Source organism: Antedon mediterranea, chromosome 7, assembly GCF_964355755.1.
Source record: "Antedon mediterranea chromosome 7, ecAntMedi1.1, whole genome shotgun sequence".
Lineage (NCBI taxonomy): Eukaryota > Metazoa > Echinodermata > Crinoidea > Comatulida > Antedonidae > Antedon > Antedon mediterranea.
The window spans coordinates 16,843,566-16,862,130 of NC_092676.1; the positions used below are offsets into that span (position 1 = coordinate 16,843,566).

The 18,565-nt window shown below is 32.9% G+C and overlaps 1 protein-coding gene across 1 annotated transcript in view; it reads right to left on the reverse strand.

Moving 5' to 3' along the window:
- LOC140055451 (uncharacterized) overlaps nucleotides 1-18,565 on the reverse strand; it is a 35,446-nt gene that overhangs the window by 4,836 nt on the left and 12,045 nt on the right. Inside the window, exons 9-32 of the mRNA XM_072100790.1 lie at nucleotides 18,250-18,403; nucleotides 17,974-18,015; nucleotides 17,767-17,814; nucleotides 17,404-17,445; nucleotides 17,048-17,089; nucleotides 16,685-16,726; nucleotides 16,317-16,358; nucleotides 15,186-15,269; nucleotides 14,580-14,636; nucleotides 12,981-13,085; nucleotides 12,093-12,191; nucleotides 11,737-11,768; nucleotides 11,350-11,514; nucleotides 11,044-11,091; nucleotides 10,615-10,723; nucleotides 9,706-9,849; nucleotides 9,056-9,122; nucleotides 3,874-4,095; nucleotides 3,660-3,771; nucleotides 2,799-2,902; nucleotides 2,370-2,475; nucleotides 1,582-1,802; nucleotides 1,027-1,093; nucleotides 300-382 (exon numbers count right to left, since the gene is read on the reverse strand). Coding sequence (XP_071956891.1) covers nucleotides 300-382; nucleotides 1,027-1,093; nucleotides 1,582-1,802; nucleotides 2,370-2,475; nucleotides 2,799-2,902; nucleotides 3,660-3,771; nucleotides 3,874-4,095; nucleotides 9,056-9,122; nucleotides 9,706-9,849; nucleotides 10,615-10,723; nucleotides 11,044-11,091; nucleotides 11,350-11,514; nucleotides 11,737-11,768; nucleotides 12,093-12,191; nucleotides 12,981-13,085; nucleotides 14,580-14,636; nucleotides 15,186-15,269; nucleotides 16,317-16,358; nucleotides 16,685-16,726; nucleotides 17,048-17,089; nucleotides 17,404-17,445; nucleotides 17,767-17,814; nucleotides 17,974-18,015; nucleotides 18,250-18,403 — 2,237 coding nt within the window. The remainder of the gene's footprint in view (nucleotides 1-299; nucleotides 383-1,026; nucleotides 1,094-1,581; nucleotides 1,803-2,369; nucleotides 2,476-2,798; nucleotides 2,903-3,659; nucleotides 3,772-3,873; nucleotides 4,096-9,055; nucleotides 9,123-9,705; nucleotides 9,850-10,614; nucleotides 10,724-11,043; nucleotides 11,092-11,349; nucleotides 11,515-11,736; nucleotides 11,769-12,092; nucleotides 12,192-12,980; nucleotides 13,086-14,579; nucleotides 14,637-15,185; nucleotides 15,270-16,316; nucleotides 16,359-16,684; nucleotides 16,727-17,047; nucleotides 17,090-17,403; nucleotides 17,446-17,766; nucleotides 17,815-17,973; nucleotides 18,016-18,249; nucleotides 18,404-18,565) is intronic.

Genomic DNA, 18,565 nt, shown 5'->3' on the forward strand with positions numbered 1-18,565 from the left:
TCATCAGTAGATCTCTTTACCCTTAGGTAGAAATAATATTCGTAATTGACCAATACAATTGCAAGAATACAATTAGGTATATAAATAAATAATGGATGTTTTGTATTTGCTAAATAGCAAGAATAGTTTCTTTATACGCTGTTAAAAAATTATCCTTATTAGAAAGTTATGGTAGTTTTTTAAACATAGTTTGATGTCGCCATCAATCACCAATATAATTTTAAAGGAAATGAAATATGAAGTCTATTTTAATGTTCGGATCTTTTAAATAGTTTTAAAAAGTAGTGACGTGTTCATACTTGACGCGGTCGTACGTGCTTCCAACTTCTTTAGCAGCTTTGATGATGATACGTACAACAAGCAGGAGCAAAACCACATTTATCTATAAAATAAAGATGTTTTGCTGTAATGTTGTCCATTATACGAGAAATTAAAAAAAAAAAGACAGAGAGTTGGGGTATTACAGGATTACAAGATGTTTCGGTTGAAGGCGTCTTTGCCTGTTAACCGCTCTGAAAACACACATAACTGGAAAATAAGGAGGGGGTGAACTGTATTATGACTAATGCTTAAATTGGGTTGCAAAATTGTGAAAATATTTAAATGAGTTTTGTATGGTTTTGCGATGTGTCCAATCTGTTTTTGAAACTATTTATGGACTGAACATTGACAACCTCTTTGGACAATCTAGTCTATTTATTAATATTGCTCTTGTAAAGAAAATGTCCTTGCTCTAGAAAAAAATGGTTTATAGATGTTGTAGTTGTGTACACTCGTGGTTGTAGTAAATGTTTTAATTTCAAACAAGCTTTCGTCTGCATAGTGACCATTAATGAAACAAGAATTGAAACTCATATTCAATTTCCAAGTGCCATTTTGCGAAAAAGTACATTACCTTCTATTGTAAACTAGACAATAAAAATATATATAATTCACCCATTCAAAGTAATGCTAAAAAATTAGTTTTCACTTTTTGCCGTTTTTCTAGCAGCGCTTAATTCTATATAAAAAAAAAAAAAAACTTACAAAAATGATAACAAGGACAGGAATCACGAAAGTCCATATCAGTCCATTGTCTTGACTCAACCAACAACTGTATGGATACAAAATACAACTGAGCTTAATAATGCAGTAAGCATTGACTTAAATCGCATGTGCAATTAAAAAACATATAAGGAATAGATAAAAGCAACAATGGAATTTTTCAATGTCTTACATTATATAAAATATTATTAACTTGAAAAAGAACACACACACCAGTATTCCCAAGCAAAGACTAAAATAAACTCGTTTCAGATCTTTTTTTGGTGTATTTTAGGAAATTGCTGTCATTATGTTTGTTGAGCTCGTTTTAAAACCCACCAATAAATATAAATAGTTTACTAACCCTTTTCAAATTAAAACAAAGCATTACAGAAAGTGACTTAAAACATGTTCATGTTGTATTTATTTGATATTGCTGTAAATGAACATCCAGTAGATTGTGTTGTTCCGAAATGTAATCTTTAATCTCTTCAATAAAATTAATAGTTCATAGTATAGGCATAATAATAATAATCACACAACTCTTTGCAGACATACCTGTCTTCTGTTCCATAATCACTGGAACGCATTATAAAACAGACAATGACGTAGACAGCAGGTATTGCCCAACCGGTCAAGTTATACTGCCGAGCACTTGTCGAGTTTTCACCAAAAACCAACCAAAGACGGCGATAGAGATACAATCCTTCATTGAACATCCACATAAACATAGCGATGAAAAGAAACTGGAGAACGAATGCCACTATTTTACACAAAATCTATTGTTGAGAACAAGAAAGTTCATGAGCATTATTTATAGTAGTGCAAACAATGACTTCAGAACAATCTTTGTTATTTTATTCGAAATTTGTTTAAATGTTTATGTTTAAAGATAAATTAAAAAATATATTGTTGAATATGCAATTTTGATGTCACTAATAGTTATTAACTTTAACTAAAATTGGATTGAAAACAAATTACTTACAATTGTAATTTAAAGAAAAAATAGATTGTCTCTCAGGCATTGGGTATTTGGTTAAATATAACAGTTTATAATGTCTTTTTATAAGTGAAACTTTTATTTTTGTTATTTTGTTTCTACGGAAGATAATTATCAAAACTACATAATCTTGAAAGTCTGATTTTATTAATCCTTATTTTCATGTTGTTGTTTTTTTTTGGGTGGGGGACAAAACATTCTTTACTCACAGTGATTTATTGATGGAATGTTTTTTTTTAAATTTTATATCTTATTCTTTATATTTATCGTTCACTTATTGTAGCACACTAAAAACTGCTAGAATCTTTAAAGAATATAAAGTATAATGCGAATTAAGATGACGTACCATCGACTCAGTTCTGTCAACACCCGCAAGGAATACACTCTGTCCTAGTGCCAAAGTAATCATTAGATTCTTCATTATTAACACGTGGTCTGATTTTTCCAACTCTCTGCGTAGAAGGTTAAAGCGAATACATTATCGTCCTGAGTTACTCTTATTATTGCCTTAATACCTTAATCAACCGGAGCTCATTATCTTGCTGTTAGATTGTCTTAGTATATAGCCATCATCCAAATCATTATCATCACTATCTTCATATTAATTACCATCTTTTAAGTAATCTTCATTATCATCCTTATTATCAACATTATTTGAACATTTTGATCATTTCATATACGCAGAACAGAATTAATGATGATTCTCATAAGCATACCAGTGTCTGTCATCAATCATTGTGACAATGACAATACTAAATCACAATGCCATACTTACGTTAAATAGTATACCAGGCCAATCACAAACGTAAGTGACAATATTGAAAGAGCGCCTCCTGCGTAGCTGATGACTGTTAGGATTGTGTCATGAATTGTACTTATCTGTGAACATTTATGTAGTAAAATATATAATATATTAAAATAAATACTGTAAGATATAAACCCATTGGTGGTGTCACACACCAATCGGATTTTGTGATGTAGTAATGTTCGGTACTACCGTTATCGTTAGTCCCTCAATTTATTACAGTCACATCAATATTGTATTACACTATAGGCCTACTAATAATAAAATGAAAGCGACCAGAACTTTACTTTAACATCCTGCAGTTGTAGGAGGTATTACATGGTATTGACGGGAAAGATGCTCATATTTGAAAAGCAAAAGTGCTACGTAGCTAGACAGTTGTATTACAGTTGCACTTTTACTGTAAGCCAATCGTTGTTATTGTCTAGATTGATTAATAACAAAATAACAACACCAGTTTCATTATAGTTCGACACCTTTATTGTCCTGAAAAGTTCCGACACTTCACTTACTGGGCTGCTAGACGCCATTTCATATGGCATCCATTGGAGTTTGTAGCACCCCAGTATTTTCTACTTCATCATTTAGGTATATGTTTTTTTTGGATCCGAAAATATCCAAAATATTATTGGCTAGCAAATTTTATGTGTACATAAGACAAAGAGGAAAAAACACATAGAGACGATAGTAATAGTGATAAATACTATTATTCTGGAAAAAAAAGCACGGATCACGTAAAAAAAACCCATATATGATGTCTGGACTTTCTAGAACACTAATGGTATACTGTCGAGCTATATTGTGCCTACAAGTGTAGATAGATATATGTACCTCAGCTTCATTAACTTGAACAAGTACAGCAAAACTTGTTGTATGATTGCATTCGCATGACACACTGTGGTCGTCCGCTAACACTTTCTTACATCCATACTGAGACCAAACCCTATTACGAAGAAAAATACGTGATTAATCCAATCAAACGATTGATAACAATTGATGTTGATAATGCTAGTAATGTCATAAAGAAGTGATCTGAATTACTTACTCGAAGCTTGTGTCCCAGAAAGAACACACAATAGCCCTAGTTTTATTTGTGCCTTTTCTGAATTTAATCTCCTTTTCTTTGATTACCATATCTTTTCCATCATTAAATCCTGTCGTGTTAGTAGCTAATGAAAAGTTAACTCCCATCTGAACTTTTCTTGAGTTGGATGTTAATGTAACCGATAAAATCCCACTTGCCGTATTAGCGGTACCGTAAGTCTCTCTGTTGATTATTAATGTTTAATGTAATGTTAATAATTAAACACATTTTAATGAATTACAAACAGTATTATGAAATAAAACGATAATATTGACGTGAACTAATTAGGTCGTCGGAAATCAAAAGCTCCCTAAAATGGTCACGTTGAACGAAACACGACGGGAAGCCACAGGACGGTGCTTAACAAAATGGAAATTACGTCGTCTTAACTTTAACGATAAATTTGTCATATTCCAGTTTACGGAGAACGACTAGAAGTAATGTATATATAACCTTTAATATACAGTTTAAATTACCCTTAAACGTGGAATTTTCAAAACTCTAACTAATATTTGAACTTCTAATTTAATGAAATAAGATTTTTATTGGGTTAAAATGGCTATGTTAAAAGCGGCGTTTGAATTTTAGGAAGGTAAGGCCTAAGCTGTATCACCAGAGCCAAGCGATTCAGAAGGGCCCCACGCCACGAGACAGGGAGAGAGATACGTCGTCTTCACGTAAATAACTAGAAAGCCACTCCGAGAGTGCATACCTCAGCCTACTGTAAAATTCTCCTACATTAGATTTCTCCGGTTAAGAAAAATATATATATATTTGTGTGTGTCTTAATTCTGTTTGTGATTTAGGCTAATTTCATTACAAGCATGTGTATGCGAGTTTGGTGTAATGGTTATGTAACAAGCCTTTCAATTAACAATAGCTTCAGTTGACTAACAATAGAACAGCAACCACGTGAAAACCAAACGAGTGAATTTGAAAAGAAATAGGTTTCTTAAACTACTTGCATCAAAAAACGTGCACATTAAATCAAATTATGTTTTAAAATTACAAATATCACAAATTATAACTCTTGCCTCTTGTTCAAAAATGAAGTTTTTTGGACAAGTAGTTCTCGAGAAAATGCAATTTCAGTTTACTTGTTCCTTTAAGACTGCTCGCCGGCTTTTAAAAAATTCTGTCCTATCTTTTAACACTAGCAGGTCTAAAAAAGTATATTAAAAAGTGGTCCAGAATTGGGACTGTGGTCCCAAATGGTCCCAAAATTTAATGGAATGGTCCTTGACCACATATCTATCTGTCTATTCATTTTGGTAAAGATCTTGTAATTACTTTTTGAGTAATCCTGCTAACAAAAAAATGAAAGCACTCAGAAACTGAGTGAAGTACTTGGCAAAATATATCCACTGACTCAGAGCATGCTGAAAGATACATTTTTTTTTCCATATTTAAAGAGGGTGATCCATCCAGCAATTGCTGATCATTAGGGACCCTCAGAGGTTCACAAGACAAACATATACACAAGATGCTCTACATAAACAAAGTCTTATTACAAGTCTTTGGGAGTGGAGTTGTAATTTTGTCCTTACAAAAAATCCTGACATGTGACGGGACTTGAACCTAGGACCCTGGGAGTGGTAGCCAAGCATCATTTAGGTATTAGCTTTACATATATTGTTAAAATCCTGCTGGGGTTAATAATTTGTTTAAATAATTTTTTGATACAAACAATTCCGGCATTGCAACAATGACCTTTCTAAAATCAAGATTGACCAGAATAATGGTCGAGGAGTGTCTTGAAGCTGTGCCGATTTGCGGCGCCTCTGCCTTAACCCATGTAGTAAGCTTAACCGCTTGGCCAGTCGACTAATGTTTTGGTCCATATCAAAGAATATGTCCATGTTAAATACTCTAGTAGCTAGATCAACTTTCGTATGCACTTTGAGGTCCAGAGAATTTGACTTCAGAAATTGGTTTAGGATGGTCAAACAATCATTTTTGGCTTGGTTACACATTTTGAAAATGTGGCGAAAGGTCAAAAGGTCAGGGTGAAAGGTCATAAGACCAAACACCAATATATCCTTAAATCTCAACAACCACTGGTCACAGCGAAGTAATTTTGGTCTCAAATTGATCAGAAGTTATATATTTATATTCAGTCTAATGGGACATTTTAGTTCAAAATGACCGGAAATGTCATTTCTGACCTTTGACCCACAACCCAGGGCATGTATTTATCTCCGTAACTACTGGTCGTAGACACTTGAATTTGGTTTTAAATTGTTCGAAATATATATTTTGTTATTTGTTACACATTTTGAAAAATGTTACAAAAGGTCAAAGGGTCAGGGTCAAGGGTTATATAAACAAATAAATAAAGGTACTTGTATCTCGGCAACCACTGGTCGCAGCAAGTCAATTTTGGCCTCAAAATGTTCAGAAGGCATGCATTTATATTCCATCTAATGGGGCAAGTACAATCATGTAATAAAAGGTATCAGAAACAACTATAATAGACCAATTCATTGTCATTATATTCCGTAACACTGTTGCAAAATATTTTTTAATGTTACCGATAAAACTTATACATATTATGTATAAGTTTTGTCGGTGTATATACAGGTCTGTTCCCAGTGTAGATAATAAAACAGTATATGTTTCTGGAGATTTATTATCAATACCACTATAAACTTTGACATGTTTTAGGTACTGAATGCATTGACAACATAAGCATCAGAAGTTATCATAATAAAATCAGTACAACACTGTACTACAGTACACAAGGGTGTTTTCAGGAAAGCTGGACATACTGTACAATAGTAATGAAACGATTGTTGTCAAATTGTAGTCACAAACAGATGATAGAATGAAGATCCATTATGAGTGCAATTGTGTCAGGATAATGATGTCATTGTTTTATATCATTATACTGTACTGGCACCTGGAGGAGAAGATCCATTTAATGTTATCTATGACAGTGTCACTTTTATTCTAAAAGACAGAAACATTTCGTTAAAAAGCATAAAGAAGAAAACGAATCATGTAAAGTACCTTTTATCAGTTGAGAAACGAATTATAATTATTAAAATTAGAGTATTTATTCGAATTAACACCCGCTTTGAATAAAAGCCTCCCTCAAATAAACGCCACCATTCCCTCCAATAGAACATCATGTGGAATACGCCCGCTACATGCATTTACAAAATAATTGTATCACAACACATTACATTAACTACCATAATCTACAATTTACCAAGCATTTTTTCACTTTTCGATATTAATTGTGCTGTATTTTTTTTTACATCTAGGTGGTATTTATTTGATTATACATATTACCATATTATACCCCAAATAAAGATGCCTCCCCCCCCCCCCACCTAAAAACCCCTTTGAACAATAAATGCCCGGGGCGTTTAATCGGATACACATCGCAAGTTACTTCTAGCATTCTGAAAGAATTGTTGAGCTTGACGTTTCTATCAAAATGTTCTTGGGGACAGCAATAACTAGTACTTGAAATTGAAACAATTTAAAGTATCAGTTATTGCATAACATTACTGTCTAAGGATAGGTTATGTAGAGATATGTTTTTTGTTTGAAACATTAGTAATAGTATTTCTGTTCATCTTTTAACCACATTTTCTATTACAATGAATGTAAATATGTATATTTCTAACAATTTGATACCAAATTTAAGTTTCTACGACCAGTACTTACAGAGATATGAATATGCAATGATATGTGGGTCAAAGGTCAGAAATGGCATTTCTGATAATTTTTTACTAAAATGTCCCATTAGATTGAATATGAAAGCATGCCTTCTGAACATTTTGAGACTAAAATTGACTTGCTGCGACGAGTGGTTGCCGAGATACAAGTATCTATTTATATTTGTTCATATAACCCTTGACCCTGACCCTTTGACCTTTTGTAACATTTTTAAAAATGTGCAACAAATAATAAAATGTTAATTTCGAACAATTTAAGACCAAATTCAAGTGTCTACGGTCAGTAGTTACGGAGATACATACATGCCCTGGGGTGTGGGTCAAAGGTCAGAAATGGCATTTCCGGTCATTTTTTACTAAAATGTCCCATTAGACTGAATATAAATGTATACCTTCTGATCAATTTGAGACCAAAATTATCTCGCTGTGACCAGTGATTGTCGAGATTTTAGGACCTATTGGTGTTTAGTTTGATAACCTTTCACCCTGACCTTTTGACCTTTCGCCACATTTTCAAAATGTGTAACCAAGCCAATAATGATTGTTTGACCATCCTAAACCAATTTCTGAAGTCAAATTCTCTGGACCTCAAAATGCTTACGAAAGTTGATCTAGCTACTAGAGTAAAAAGAAGACAGAATGCGTGCTATTTAATATATCGTACGGAAGATAAGCTTTTGTGACAAACAATATATCAATTTACCTGAAAATCAATAGGCATGTTCTGTAAATAAGGAAGGACACACACTGGTACTAACTAAACTAATTATCAACTAACAATAGTTTAACTTGAATAACAATAGAACAGCAACGCCAAAAACAAACGGGTGAATTTGAAAAGAAATAGATTTTTTTTAAACTACTCGCATGAAAAAGTCGGTACATTGAATCAATTGTTGTTTTGAAATTACAAATCCCAAATTATAACCATTGCCTCTTGTCCAAAAATGAGGTTTTTTGGACAAGTAGTTCTCGAGAAAATGTAATTTTAGTTTACGTGTTACTTTAAAACTGCTCACCGGCTTTTGAAAATTGTCTATCTTTTAACACTAGCCGGTCTGAAAATAATATCATTTTTGTTATTTGTGAAGTTATTAATAAACCAATTTTGTTGATTTTCAATAGGCATGGTTTGAAAGTACATACCTATCTACAACCAAAAATTCAGAACGATAACTTGAAAACTGTAGGCGCTATCGTGCTAACAAACAAACATAAATACAAACATACATTCATACATACATACAAACAAAGTGAATACTATACTTGGCAAAAAGGAATTTTGCCAAGTAACAAACAAACACACGCTACCGATTACATATACCTCCTTGGCGGAGGTAAATAAACGGCTATGCTGACTGTTATGATTTTACGCTCTAGGGAACACAGGATGCTGTATTCGTCGTCCGCCCCCAACCGTCGTGTTAAGTCCCTACTAAGTAACTTGTACAACTTACTTGTTTTCGTCGAGTTCAGTTGAATAACTTTCCTGATTGATGTGCATTATGGTTAGCCCCAATGAATCTGTTATATTAAATATAATCGATAGCCGATAAAAAGGATTATTTTATTATGCAAAAAAAATGAAATGAATTTAACTCCGTTAGGAGTGTTATAACTTTCTTTAAACATGATTGCATGCAATTTCAGCTTGTTTCATCATTTCACTATCTCAAAGGTAGTGTATTGATAGTGACAACTTCAACTTTCAGACACATTTAGCAATTGTATATTGTGACTATAAGGGAACACATTTTGATTCAGGTACCCAGCGTTTCGCTTTAATTTGGGGACCTTAAAAGAAATAAGCTTTTTATTAAAAATTCTTGGGTTATCCTCAGTTTATTCATATATTTTCTTCAATCTTGTTTTCATTTTTTTAATTTATCTGTTGTTTGTAAAATTGAATGAACTGAACTAAAATTAAAACCATGATGATTATGGTAATGCTGGCGGATGATAATGGTGGTGGTGAATTTCTATTCTATTTTTCAAGTAATTTTATATAGGAGTAGTAGTTTTAAAATCTGTGGACTTCGTTCTCCATGGAGCAAGTAAATTTACCCATGTCTAACTATTCGTTTACTTCCTCTTTTATTCATCTTACCAAATGACGAAAAACTTTCTGGAAGAATAGGCTTCAATTTTCCAGCAGTTTGGTACTCTGTCCCATCTACCTCATTAGTTGTAGTTGGGATATCAAAAACAGTGTTTTCAAATTGGGATGTATCCATGTGATAGCACCCTGCAACTACATAGAAAAAAATATTTTTATGATAACCATTTATCTTTCTTTAAATTTCTCTTAAGATATATTATCCCGTTAAAAAAATATTCACTTTAACCAAAAATTGAATCGTAGAAATTAAATAGTTACATGAAAAAAATGTAATTTAAAGCAAAAAATAGTAAAAATTGAATGGAAATCGATGGGTTTTGGTTGAATTTAACAGTTTATTTTTGTTTTTAAAAGTGAAAACATTCTTTTTAGTTTTTTTCTAGTGATTAACTTTATTGAAACTACGAAATTGCCCTTTTTTTTTTGTACTAATCTTCATTTTTCATATTTTGGTGGACAATACATCTATAAGTTAATACTGTATTTAAAATGTATTATTAACATTGGACCTTACCAAAAACATACCAATGAGAACAGTGCTTCAACAAAATAAATATAGAAATCGTATTTAATTAATACATAACCTCCCCTTTAATCACCTATCCATAAATCGAAGTAATTTTGATTAACTCTATCTAATTTTTTATTTTAAAAAGACCCACGTCAGTAAAATGGAAATAGTTACATTTTGCTTTCCTCCTTTGGAGTAAAAAAAAATATTCATAGTGTAAATACGTGACGTGACACCGGTAACTGGTGGTCTGCATAGTGGTAAGTAACATTGTCTCATGTGATAACTCATTTTCAGTAAATAAACTACTGTTCCCGATATGAAAATTCTTTCCCGATAAATGTACTATGTAATTATTACTGTATTAAAAAGAAACGTTTGCATACCCATGTTATCTTCTTTTACGATAATACTTTCCCCCTTGGGTAAATTTCCAGTCATCTTACTAATGATGTCCTCTGTTAAAGTAGCAGCATTTAGTTTATCCGCATTTTTCTAAATAAAAAACGTGTACATTTCCTAAACCATATACATCATCCTTTGGCGGGTGGATTTAATATCAATAGAGAAATGTTAAAGATTTTATTTTACAAAAAAATGTTATAACTGAGAAAATATACATTGATAAGAGAAAGCAATGTTAAAAAGTTTATGGATAACTTAGCAATACAATTTAGTTTTTAACCATCTACTAGATAATACAAGGTGGATGATGGATGGAGTATTAGTTTACCAATATTGTATTGCTTCATACTGGTTATCTACATTATAACAATAGACCTACACATAAATATTTGTAAAATGTTTAAACTTACCAAGTTATTTCTTGGATCAAGTAACACTCTTGTCATTTTCAAAATAGTCTAAAAATCAACAACATTATTTTAAAATTTAATACTAGTTCATATTTTATATTCATTTATTTAGATAAAATACTACTCTTTATAGATAAAGATTAATTTATTTATTTATTTGTAGTCTTTGTATTGGCATTTAAGCGACATATTTTAAACCGAAATCAAAACATTATAAGCTTTACTTTTTTTTGGAAATGATGAAATAAAATCAGGTTTATTTGTAAAAACTGGTGTATTAAACTAAGATGAGACCTGGTATAATACCTTAGTACTGTTTCGGTATTCTTCAACACTAGAAGTGTTTCCCAGTGATATTTTCTTGAGAATACTGTGTATCGATGTGACTTCTTCTTCTGTGAAATCTCGATCGTCATCGATTCCAGATTCACTTACGGCGTTCAAAACGTTCTTAGCGGGCGCATCGTCCAACTAAAATCAATTCAATAACAAAAAAATTAATATAACAGGCCTACATAATTTGAATTACGTGATACAAACACAACGTCTTGTGGACAACTTCTTTTAAAAGACCGTATTATTAACTTAAGCATTCAGGACATTACAAGTTAAACACACAGAAAACATGTCACGGTATTTGAAGGCAGTTTGCCTGTTTATTAATTTTAACAGAAAATATCCATGTTAACTTACCATGCGCTCTAAATTGTTAAAACTGTTGAAACCTGTCAAAGGGTAAAATGAAAATCAGCTTTTAATTAAATTTTTGTATTTATTATATCGCAGATATCTTTTGTTGTTTTCCTACTAGCAGAGACACTACTAACTTGTAGGCCTACATGTAAGGCTTATATGTATTTATGTATTTATCATTAGTAACACCAGTCACCAGTCACTCTTCCCTGGTAACAGTAACACTTTATTTGAAAATTGTACTGAATGTAGATGGCCCTGAATTTACCATGTGTACAGGATATCAATATCTGACCGGTAACTGGTACTTCAACTTGGCTTAGATCACATAAATGTAAAGTGGTAAAACTACTTACGTCTTGTTCGTGGTATTCTTTGAGTGGTATCCATTGTCGTAGCTACTGTCTCGATATCACTCTTGTGTGTAGTTTCTGAACTATCCACATTAATTTCATCTATCATTAACAAAAACCGAAATGTTTTTACCTGATTTTACTTTACAAAATAGAAATATATGTAGATGTCTGTAATAATAATCAACAAAGTATCCAAAAGTGTTTAGAAACAAACAAGGGTTTAAAAAATAACAGATTAGATTTACAAATAACTAAAGTGTGTAAATGTGTCAATTGAATTTGACTCTAGGATAGGATAGGACTGCAACTCGAAGACTTTATCGACATACCTCTTTGGGCGACTAGATGAAACAAAAAGTGTATATTTTGTACTGACTAGACGACCTAAAGTTCGTTTACAGACTGAAGGTGTACAGTACGTTCAATTAAAATGATTTGACAATTGAACATCATTATAGCTTATAAAACTGTATATATTTCCTTTTTTAAAGTGAGTAACTGTTTTGGTATTGATTTTACTATTATTTTTAATAACATATTTTAAAAATATAAATAATAATAATTACTGGTCATCAGTGTTATAATACAAACTGTATTACGGTATTAATTTAAGAAAACAATTTAATGCTGTTTATTTTTATTTCCCAGAAGTCATTATTTCTTTATTTTTATTATATCATATTGAGAAAATATTTTTCTTTCAGATTGTGCACCGTTTATCGGTTACAATAGCAGCTCTGACGGTGAGAAATAGAAACTTGACTATACCGTAATTTATTTTTTAATTATAATATATTTAGCTCAATATTGTGTGATGGAAAGTTCATGATGTTTAATAAGAGTATATTCAATTGTCTGGTCCTGTATATCAACATCATATTGACTAACCTATGTAAGCACTCGTAGCGGTAGACAGTACTTCCTCTATAATTATCTCTGTTACAATTTCTTCATCTTCCTCTTGAATCAGTGTAGTATAGTCAACATCTAACTCTACAAAGTACCGATAGTGTAATGTGATTATTGTAATTATTCTCCAACTATTGTAGCATTATACCTCCTATGCTATATTCAATGTCTCGCCCACTTAGTTTGTTTAACTTACACTCCCCTATACTATGTCCATACTACAGTAGGCCTACACTTCCCTATAATACTTATCATACTACACTTCCCTATTACTTCACATTAGGCCTACCTACGCTTTCCGTACCATTTTATATTTCAAATAACACTTACACTTCCCGTACCACTTACACTTCCCGTAACACTTATACTTCCCGTATCATTTACATTTCCCATACCACTTACGCTTCCCATACAATTTACACTTCCCATACCACTTACGCTTCCCATACCACTTACACTTCCCGTAGGCCTACCACTTACGCTTCCCATACCACTTACACTTCCCGTATTACTTACACTTCCCGTACCACTTACACTTCCCATACCACTTACACTTCCCGTATTACTTACACTTCCCGTACCACTTACACTTCCCGTATCACTTAAACTTCCCGTAGCACTTACGCTTCCCGTATCACACTTCCCGACCACTTACGCTTCCCGTACCACTTACGCTTCCTGTACCACTTACGCTTCCCGTATTACTTACACTTCCCGTATCACTTAAACTTCCCGTACCACTTACACTTTCCGTACCACTTACACTTCCTGTACCACTTACACTTCCCGTACCACTAACACTTCCCGTACCACTTACACTTCCCGTACCACTTACACTTCCCGTAGCACTTACGCTTCCCGTATTACTTACACTTCCCGTATCACTTAAACTTCCCGTACCACTTACACTTCCCGTACCACTTACGCTTCCCGTACCACTTACACTTCCCGTACCACTTCCCGTACCACTTCCCATACCACTTACACTCGTCGTTCCACTTACACTTTGTATACCAATTACGCTTCCCGTACCACTTACACTTCCCGTACCACTTAAACTTCTCGTGTCACTTACACTTACCGTACCACTTAAACTTCTCGTGCCACTTACACTTCCCGTACTACTTACACTTCTGTACCACTTACACTTCCCGTATCACTTACACTCGTCGTTCCACTTACACTTTGTATACCACTTACGCTTCCCGCACCACTTCGGGCCTACGCATCACGCATCACTTCCTCTACCATTACCAGTTCAATTCAACACATCCCTCACACTTACACACTTCCTCTACCAATAGCACTTACATTTTGTTCTTACACTTTTAACATTTAACTTCCACTGCAGTACTACAGTTTACTTGTATTTTAGCGAGGACAACAATATCAAATACAGTACAATATTGTTGTCTCAGATTTTAGCCAACCATAATGTCTCCTAGGCTTTCTACTGTACTACATACACAGTTTGCTATACTTACTGCACCGCATTTACAACCACACTTTAGTATCGTTGTATACATCATTCCCGGATTAATACATTAATACCATTACCATTACCAGCAGTTCACTTACCTGTGTATGTTACATATCTTTCATCCTCTTCTATCGTTTTAGCAATATCCGCTTCAACTATAAATTGATTATAAAAGATACATATTATAGATATACAACATTGTACTGTAAGACAACGTACTCTCAAAACACGTTTGGAATGTCTCCTCTGAAAAATCGTTTATATAAAATGGCGTCTGCATCTGTATATGCCTTGAAAGGCATGGCACATAAATAAGCCACTTCTCATCCTGTTCATCATCAAGTTAAGTTGGCGATCAGGTGTGAGAGAGATAATTGTACCTTACATGTGACGTGCAACGACAACAAGTGTTGTTTCATTTTAGTTGAAATACACACACAATTTATTCAGTAACCAACCGAGTTCTCAGCGTTTTAAGTCACTACTGCGGAGGATGCCATACGAGAATCGAGCGATGTGTACTATTGATAATTATGCCAGATTTCACACGTTTTAGAAAACCGAAAACGGTCGATCATATTTTTTCGAAGGAGCAAATTAAAGACGTCCACTTAGAGTTAATTATGAACATTTTCATTTCATATCGATATTGGAGGTGTCGTCACCCAGTGATATTTTCTGCCGTGTACCTGATGGGTACTTACGTGTTGTTTGAGGTTCTTGTTCAGTGGTTTCCATCATTGGTGTATCTACCACATCACTTTGGTGTGTAGTATGCCTGTCTGTATCTATTATATAAAAATGAATGTTTTGAATGAATAGAAAACCTAAACAATTTCAAAAAATGCATGTTGAAACTGGAGGTATTGTCGACCAAGTGACATTTTCTGTTCTATATATTTGTTTAAAGAAGCAACGACCTCTATATTGTCTATTATGTTTTAATACGTATTATATATACAGGGTATTCATGAACACATTCAGAGTGACAGAGGGCTTGTTGTTTAACATTTCAGCTCTATATTGACGATACAAGTACTCGACACTTTGATACAATAAGCGTTTGTGAAGTCACCAATTATTATCAAGTTTCTGTAACGCCCAAAAACATAGGACGGTAACTTAAAAACTGTGGTCGAAATTGTGTTAAACAAACAAAGCAAGTACTAGGCCTAACACTTGGCAACATATTTGGCCAAGTAATAGAAAGAGACCAGTGGTTAGTACACATCCAACTGTGTACTATTAATATTATGCTGAACTTTATAGCTTTTTAAGAAACCACATTTTACAAAAAACCAGTAAAGAACGTAGAGAAGGTTTCCTCAACCAAGGCTATCTAATAACAAGATGCTGAGCTCAGGAGATGCGACACCGCGCGCCACGGAGAATATGTACAGTACTGTCGGCATTTGTCACGCGTTTCTGTCTTGTCAAGGCGAGCTAAGTGTCCTGTTGTTAGATTGCCCTGCTCCAACTCAAGATTTGAACAAAACAGTCGACCATACAACTGATTGTCATTGCAGGATCATATATGTGGCATCGTTGCCCAGTGAAACTTGCAGCTTCGTGTTTTGTGGAAAACAACCTTTATTTTATTTTTATTTAAAGCGTAAAATTCTCATAGATTATGTGTTTATACCGCTAAGTGAATGATTTGTACATATCACACGAGGTTGTAGTTTTTCGACTGTGTAGACCTATATTATTAATAATTTGTCGGAATTATAGCTGCTTTTTTAGAAATGTAATTTTCTACTCAACTGCGTATGTATTAGGTTTATTATAATGCAATTATAATTTTATTTCAGGTAGACATGGATGATAATACGTACGAGTTGTCTGATGTTCTGCTTGAGTGGTTTCCAATGGCGTACCTGTAAAGAACAGGAACATGCTTAGAAATCCAAATCAGCTCTGAATAAACGCTATAACATATTTTGTCTAACTTATTAGTTTCCAAATTCTTTTTTAACTAAAGAAAATGGTCGACTAAGAATGAAATTAATAAATGCCATGCCACTCTTTATTGGTTCTAGCAATTTACCGTTATGTTTACGTAACATCATTTATTGCATCAAAGGAAAGTTTACTCAAATCGGAAATGAATTTTAATGTTCTAAAACACTACGTATTTATAGGTTTATCATTTCATAATGCAATTATAATTTTATTTAGGGTAGACATGGATGATAATACGTACGAGTTGTCTGTTGTTCTGCTTGAGTGGTTTCCAATGGCGTACCTGTGAAGAACATGAAAATGCTTAGAAATTCAAATCAGCTCTGAATAAATGCTATAAAATATTTTTTCTCAACTCATTTCTTTCAAAATACTTTTTTAACTGAAAAAACGGTCGACTAAGAATGAAATTAACAAATGCCACTCTTTATTGGTTCTAGTAATTTACCGTTATGTTTACGTAACATCATTTATTGCATCAAAGGAAAGTTTACTCAAATCTGAAATAGATTTTAATGTTCTAAAACATATTTATTAGGTTTATCATTTCATAATGCAATTATAATTTTATTTAGGATAGACATGGATTAATGTTAATACGTACGAGTTGTCTGTTGTTCTGCTTGAGTGGTTTCCAATGGCGTACCTGTGAACAACATGAAAATGCTTAGAAATTCAAATCAGCTCTGAATAAACGCTATAAGATATTTTTTATAACTTATTAGTTTTTAAACTCTTTTTTTACTGAAGAAAATGGTCGACTAAGACTGAAATTAATAAATGCCACTTTTTAGTGGTTCTAGTAATTTAGCGTTATGTTTACATAACATCATTTATTGCATCAAAGTTTACTCAAATCTGAAATGGATTTTAATGTTCTAAAACACTACGTGTATTAGGTTTATTATAATGCATTTATAATTTTATTTAGGATAGACATGGAATAATGTTAATACGTACGAGTTGTCTGTTGTTCTGTTTGAGTGGTTTCCAATGACGTACCTGTGAACAACATGAAAATGCTTAGAAATTCAAATCAGCCCTGAATAAATGCTATAAAATTTTTTTTGTCAACTTATTTGTTTCCAAATTCTTTTTTAACTGAAAAAAACGGTCGACTAAGAATGAAATTAATAAATGCCACTCTTTATTGGTTCTAGCAATTTACCGTTATGTTTACGTAACATCATTTATTGCATCAAAGGAAAGTTTACTCAAATCGGAAATAGATTTTAATGTTCTAAAACATATTTATTAGGTTTATTATTTTATAATGCAATTATAATTTATTTAGGATAGACATGGATTAATGTTAATACGTACGAGTTTGTTGTTCTGTAGTTTCCAACATCGGCGTTGTAGTTGGAGGTTCTAGAAAATATAACAATTTGAAAATTGTTAGAAATTGCAATGACATGATTTAAAAAGAACTAGAACTAGAATTATAATAACTACAAAACTGTTCTCTAACAATCTTTCAAACGGTTGAAATATCACTTTTTAACAAACCAAGCGAATTTAGTTACTTACCTTCACAGTCTGAGTCAAATGCCAATTCATACGCAATTGCCGCTGAAAACAACAATTTAAAAGTTTAATCAGTAATATAGAGGGTCTATAAAGGCCTCGACCCCTGTTTTAAATCAAAAGGACTTATCGTAAGGGTATAAGACCATACACAGCCCATTACATTACCATGGAATGGCACAAAATGACTATGAACAGACAGTTATTACCAATACCATTGTTAACTTGATCACTTTTTATATACGTAGCAAATGCGGAACAGTAAGTACATTAGTATACCTTCTTTACTTGGGCCTTTTACAAATGCTACTCGCAAGTAGCATCCTGTTCCTAAACAACCTTTGACATGAAGTTTGACAAAATCTGCACGTAGTTGATGTAGAAACATGCTAAGTACACATTGGTATCTCGATGCTCTACTGACTTGAAATCTCTGTAAATGTATTATTAGCATTATCATTGTCATTATTTTGACACTAAGATACGTCTGAAGCAATAACACACATACATCATATAACTGGCTTATAATTGTTTTTATTTATAAAAATGACCACTCGAAACGTGTATGCCGCACATACACAGAGAAGAAGTTAAA